Source organism: Scyliorhinus torazame, chromosome 12 (assembly GCF_047496885.1).
Source record: "Scyliorhinus torazame isolate Kashiwa2021f chromosome 12, sScyTor2.1, whole genome shotgun sequence".
NCBI lineage: Eukaryota > Metazoa > Chordata > Chondrichthyes > Carcharhiniformes > Scyliorhinidae > Scyliorhinus > Scyliorhinus torazame.
Window position 1 is genome coordinate 105,617,939 of NC_092718.1, and position 6,771 is coordinate 105,624,709.

The 6,771-nt window shown below is 49.0% G+C and overlaps 1 protein-coding gene across 1 annotated transcript; it reads left to right on the forward strand.

The window, feature by feature from the left end:
• The first annotated feature begins 3,847 nt into the window (after positions 1 to 3,847).
• Positions 3,848 to 4,975, forward strand: LOC140387099 (G-protein coupled receptor 15-like). Its single transcript, XM_072470109.1, has one exon. The coding sequence runs from the start codon at positions 3,848 to 3,850 to the stop codon at positions 4,973 to 4,975; it is 1,128 nt and encodes a 375-aa protein (XP_072326210.1).
• The last annotated feature ends 1,796 nt before the right edge of the window (positions 4,976 to 6,771 follow it).

The window sequence follows — 6,771 nt, forward strand, 5'->3', positions numbered from 1 at the left end:
GATGGCGGCAACCACGGGTCGCACATGGGGGGTGCAGGGACAATAGCGGCGATTGAGCGGGCCTGGCACACAGCAGCGAAATGTCCTTTCTTCCCGCAGGCCTTGCGGAGCGCGCTCCACGCCGGGCAGCGTTGTTGGGGGTGTTTTGTCTCTCCGCAGAAGTAGCACTTGGGTCCCCCGAGGTTGGTTGGCTGCCATGCGGCGCAGGCCTGGGGTTGACTGAGGGCGGTCACTGATGGGGTCCACGATAGGGTATTCGCTGGTGGGGTCCACGATGCCCAGGAGGGGTGGGTCGTGCAGTCGGGAGCAGACGTCTGTACATTGCGTGAGGCGACTGTGAACGAGAGCGCTAGTTTCTTGGTAGCCGCGAGGTCGAGGTTAGCACCTTCTAAGAGGCACTGATGGATGTAGGCCGACCCTATGCCCGTAACGAAAGCATCTCTAACTAGCAGGTCAGAATGTTCAACGGCCGAAACGGCCTGGCAATCGCAGTCTCTCACCAGGGACGGGGGACTCACGCCAGAAATCTTCCACAGACTGACCAGGGAGTTGATGCCGCGTGGACAGGAGGTGCCTGGCGTAGATTTTGTTAGTCTGCTGAGTGTAGTTCTCCTTCAGTAGCGCCATGGCCTCAGCGTAGGTCGGCGCGTCCCGGATGAGGGGAAAGATATCGGAGCTCAGCCGCGTGTAAAGGATCTGGAGTTTCTGTGCCTCTGAGGGTGGTTCTGTCGCTGATCCGATGGATGCTTCAAAGCAAGCAAGCCAATGTGCGAAGGCCGACTTGGCGTTGTCTGCTTGAGGGTGCAGCTGCAGGCGATCAGGCTTGATGTGGAGATCCATCTTTGTAAAACCTCTGCGTAATAAATTGATGCACTATCAATTAGGATGAGACGAGAGTAGAGTGTAATCGAAGCTTTATTACGCAGAGAGGAGTAGCCTCCCGCGGCGGTTGCCGAAATCATAGAATCATAGAATTTACAGTGCAGAAGGAGGCCATTCGGCCCATCGAGTCTGCACCGGCTCTTGGAAAGAGCACCCTACCCAAGCCCACACCTCCACCCTATTCCCATAACCCAGTAACCCTACTTGACACTAAGGGCAATTTACCATGGCCAGTCTACGTAACCTGCACATCTTTGGACTATGGGAAGAAACCGGAGCACCCGGAGGAAACCCACGCACACACGGGGAGAACATGCAGACTCCGCACAGACAGTGACCCAAGTCGGGAATCGAGCCTGGGACCCTGGAGCTGTGAAGCAATTGTGCTAACCAAAATGCTACTGTGCTGCCCATGGCTGCAGCTTGGAGAGCGCACACATTTATACTCCGCCTACTGGGCGGAGCCAGCAGGCAGGGATCTACCCCCGTACCTGTAGTACTGGGGCCTTACCGTAATACCCCTCGTATGCGGTATATACAATACAACAGTGGTGACTACCACACTGATGTCTCTGATCCGGTGTTAATCACCCATGTCAATATCTTCCTCTGTGGCACAGTTACAAATTAAAAAACATTTTGCTCCCATGAAGTGCCTTGAGACATTTTACTTTGCACAGTTTTCCACGAATAGACGCAGCTGTTCTTGCATTTTATAATTGTGTGTCTTATGTTGTTCAAATAAATAAACTAATAATTAATTCACAAAAATGTATTGAATAGCAAGGCATTGGAGAAGATGCATGGAAAATTTATGAGAAATAAATCGTGATAAGGAACTTTAGTGAGTGTGGATAGACTGGCGAAGCCCCGACTTTACTCCTTAATCAGAAAATTAACAGATTTTATGGAGGGGCTGAAAATTCTGAAGCATTTCGATAGAGTACATTAGAAGAACTTTCCAGTGGCAGGAGGAGGGGTAACCAGTGGGACACAGATTGAAGACAACTGGAAAAAGGAAGGGGAGATCACGGTGGGTGGGGACGACACGATGGCACAGCGCTTAGCATTGCTGTCTCACAGCGCCAAGGGCCCAGGTTCAATTCTGACTTTATCTGTGTAGCGTTTGTACATTCTCTCTGTGTCTCCATGGATTTCCTTCAGGTGCTCTGGTTTCCTCCCACAGTCCAAAAATGTGCAGGTTAGATGGATTGGCTGTGCTAAAATTGCCCTTAGTCTCCAAAGGTTGGTGGGATTACAGAGATAGGATAGGGGAGTGGGCTTAGGTAGGGTGCTCTTTCAGCGCGTCGATTCAGACTCGATGGGCCAAATGGCCTCGTTCTGCACTGTAGGCATTCTATGAGGAGAAATGTTTTTCCACAGCAGGAAGTGGTGGTCTGGGGTGCGCTGCTTGAAAGAGCAGTGGAAGCAGAACCAATTGGAACTTTCCAAACGGGGATTTGGATACATTTTTGAAGGAAAAAAATTACAAGGCTGAGAAGGAAAAGAACAGGGAAGTGGGAATAATTGAATGGCTCTTCCAATGAGCCAGCACAGCGAAGGTGGGGTGAATAGCTCATACCTGTTTTGTCCACCTACATGATTTGAAAGAGAGCCTCTTTTAACAAGCAGCCAAAGTCACCTATTGCATAGTTGATTGGATTTTGAGAGTGCAGAAATGGTGACTGTACAACAAAACCGGCCTATAAATTTCCATTGGTGAGTGAATTTTCTACTTGTTTGCTTTCTGCTCTCTTTGATAATGCAATCACATTATCTCTTGTCAATTTATTCAGTTTTCTAACAGGTTTCTGTATCTGGATGCAATGTGCCTGTATCTGTGTGCATTTCCTGTGTGGTAATTATTTGTAGTTTGATGCATCCAGTGCATGTTCCTCCTTCTGTTTGTATATTTAGTGCCTGTATGAGGTTATTATTTATCTGCTTTTTCAATCGTATAACCACGACAGCATGGAAAGAGGTATTTTCTAGCCCAGTGTGCTCATCAGCCTTTCTTTGACAAGGTTGACCAATTATTGCCCCCCGCCCCACTTTCTTTTTTCCCACAGACCTGCCCATTTATTGCATCGGAGTGATGGGCAATATTCTTTGGGATTCATTTTACCTGTGCAGAAGCTAAGGATTGTTTTCCTCTGAGCAAAGAAGGTCAAGGGGAGATCGACCAGAGTGGACTCAGGGATTCGGAATTCAGTTAATGTGGAGAGACAGGAGAAGCTGGCAATCATTCTCCTTTGAGCAGAGAATGTTTAAAGAACTGGTTTTCAAAGTGACATAATAGTGTAAATGAGGAGAAATTGTTTCCAGTGGCAGGAGGGTCAGTAAACAGAGGGCAGAAAGTTCAGACAAATAGCAAGTGGATGGGAGGAGGAGGTGAGGAGAAATGTTTGTACACAGAGAATTGTGGTGATCTGGAATGCACTGAGGCAAATTCCATATGGAGAGAGTGATGAAGGGACTGGGAGAGAGAAGTGTGGAGTGTTACGAGAGTGAGAGAGAAAGAGACGGAGAGAACAGCACAGAAAAAGTTGCCGAGAGGGTCAGAGACAGAACCAAAACAAGAGACAGAGGCAGGACGAGATGAACAAAAGGAGAGAAAGAGAGAGCAAAGAAAAGTTTGGCAGTTAGCTGAGAGGGAATGAGCGTGTTGCTGGAACAGAAAGCAGTGTAAGGGATGGTTGGTGTTGTTAGAGAGGACAGAGTAAAGGTTGCGGAATGAGGATTGGTGTTGATTGTGAAACTCAATTCACCATCATCTGCAAAATAACAAAGCTCTGGGTAGGAGGGGGCTGGGGGCAGGGAGGGTCAGGAAGTGAGATCTCACAGAGATAAAACCTGCTGCTCACCAATCAGATGTCAGGGGAGGGGAGTGAATGAGCTTCGACAGCCATGAGATGACAAACAACTACATCAGACAGAGAGACAAAGAGAGATTGAAGAGGTGACCATGGAGAATGGGACAGCTTATCCTGATTATTATGAATTTTATCCCACTGAGATGAGCGAGGAAGAGGAATGTGAAACTATCTCCCTCCCCCAGTCCAGTCTCTTCTTCCCCCTAGTCTACTGCCTGATCTTCGTGGTGGGAATGCTGGGCAATGGGCTGTTGGTCTCCGCCATCGGGATGAGGTGCCGAGTCAAGAGGCAGCTGGACATCTTTGTCTTGAACCTGGCTTTGGCTGACCTGGTCTTCCTGGTCACCCTGCCTCTCTGGGTGGACACTGAGGCCTGGAGCAAGTCCTGGAGGAGTGGCCTCTTCTTGTGCCGGCTGAGTAGTTACCTGGTGGCGGTGAATGCCTACTCCAGCGTTCTCTTCCTGAGCTGCATGAGCCTGGACCGTTACCTGACCATCGTGTACCCGCTCCGCTCCCAGAGAGTCCGCTCCAAGGCTTACGCGACTCTGGCCTGTCTGCTGGTGTGGGCAGCCTCGTTCCTCTTGGGGTTGCCCGTCCTTCGCAGCCGAACTATCCTGACTCTGGACGAGGGGAGGGTATCGTATTGCGTTGAAGACCGGGACTCCACCAACCCAGGTATTGCTCTCACCTACCTGCTCCTGACTTTCTTCAGCCCAATGCTGGTCATTCTACTGTGTTACTGCTCCATCACCAAGAAGCTCTGCCTCCAGTACACGAGGAGCAAGAAACAAGACATCAAGCTGAGGAAGTCAATGAGGGTGGTCTTTCTGGTTGTACTGGCCTTCTTGATCTCCTGGCTCCCTCTAAATGTTTTCCGTTCCCTGGACTTGCTGCTCTGCTGGGGGGTGGGGCGGGGATCCTGCAACTTCCGGACGGTGGTGGGAGTAGGTATGATGGCCAGTGCTCCCCTTGCCTTCACCAACAGCTGCGCCAACCCAATCATCTACTGCATCTACGACAGCTCCATCCAGACGGCTGTGCTACAGCTGCTCTGGCCCTGCCTCAATCCCCTTCACCTTGGCCAGCTCCCCACCACCTCCGACAGCCAGCCCAGTAGATCCTTATCCAGCGGTGTGACCATGGAAGGCCCAAGCTACAAGAAGAGTTTGACCCGCTCCACCATCCAGCTCTCTATGTGGGCTTCCAATCTCCACCCCTGAGCCCTACTGCTTGGGTGAGGGGGATGAGGAATGAGGTTGGTATTGGAGTGAGATGAAGATGGGGATGGCGGATGTTCATGTGGAGGTGAAACATTGTCATTGATTAGATGGGTCCAATGTCCTGTCCCTTTGTTCTACACATTATGTCATTCGATGGAATCTTGCCAGGAATGGTCCTCTACTTACATTGCATGACCAAGATAGTGCATTCTGTCCAAGGACAGATGATCTCACACAAAACCTTATCCAGGGTTGTATGTGCGACTTTCACCTCTTTTCATTGGATGGAACCAGCGGAAGAGGGCACCAAGAAAATGGAAACCAAACTAAAGAAAAACTGCCAGTGCCCTGGCTGACTCCACCCTTTATCATTGGGTAATGGACTTTGCACCCTGACCCAGGTTCAAAACTTAAATGGACGTTTGGTGTTGAAGTTGCTGAGACTGGCACTCTTGATTTGAGATAAATAACATAACGAATCCTGTTCCTTGATTAAGAGTGGTTGTGAAATGGGGAAAATCTGTAATGTGTTCCCCACCTTGTGTTGGGATTCAAAGGCAATATGGCATGTCAGAGATTGATAGACTAAGAGGCTGGATGTGTATAACCAAAGGTGAATTTCCTATCTATCTGTTATTGTAACCAAGAGCCTTTGAATCCTGAACTCGCAGTATGTGCATCAGACTGGAGGTGGTTTGGGGTAATTAGTTCTTTATTGCTGTGAACCCCTTTTGGTTATTTCTTTCGCACAGTCATTGGTAATGTGTAACTAATGGAGAGAGAGCTTCTACAGGAAGCTGCAACTCCTCCCTTACTCCTTTCTGGAACATCAGAAGGTGTTTACTGGAGTGTAAATCAGACAACAGTTGCCCCCAAGCCACCTAAGATCTTTAGAAACGTGACCAAAGAGGGACACTTTAAGGGGCATCTTAATAAAAACCTTCCCCGCTCTCCATTTCTCCTCTTCCCTCCCCTCCATTCTCCTCCCCATTCCTCCGTCTCCCACTGTTTCTCCCCTCACCCCTCTTCTCATCTCCTTTCACTCCACCTATCCCTCCACTGTCTCCTCGTCACTCTCCATCCTTTCCATCTCTCTTCTCTTCCTCTCTTTTCTCCCTCTGACTTATCTCCATCCCCTTGCCTTCCCTCTTTTTGCTTGCATCTGTCTATAAGATATAGAAGCAGAATTAGACCACTCAGCCTATCGAGTCTGCTCCATCTTTCGATCATGTTTCTCATCCCCATTCTCTTGCCTTCTCCCATAACCCCTGATCCCCTTATTAATCAAGAACCTATCTATTTCTGGCATAAAGACGCTCAGTGACTTGGCCTCCACAGCCTTCTGCGGCATTACATTCCACTGATTCACCACTCTCTGGGTGAAGAAATACCTCCTCATCTCTGTTTTAAAGGATGTCCCTTCAGACTGAAGCTGTGCCCTCAGTTTCTAGTTTCTCCTACAAGTGGAAAGATCCACTCCACATCCACTCTATCCAGGCCTCTCAGTGTTCTGTAAGTTTCAATTAGAGCTACCCCTCATCCTTCCAAACTCAATTGAGTATAGACCCAGAATCCTCAACCATTCCTCATATGACAGTCTTTCAATCTGGGGATTATTCTTCTGGACCCTTCCAAGGCCAGCATATGCTTCCTTAGATATGGGGCACAAAACTGTTCGCAGGACTCCAAATGGGCTCTGACCAGAGCCTTATACAGCCTCAGCCGTACATTCCTGTTCTTGTATTCTAACCTTCTCAACATAAATGCTTGTTTCGATGTCACTAACTTTCGGAGCG

Coding starts and splice junctions, on each gene's coding strand:
- LOC140387099 (XM_072470109.1), top strand. CDS start 3,848: ATGGAGAATGGGACAGCTTATCCTGATTATTATGAATTTTATCCCACT.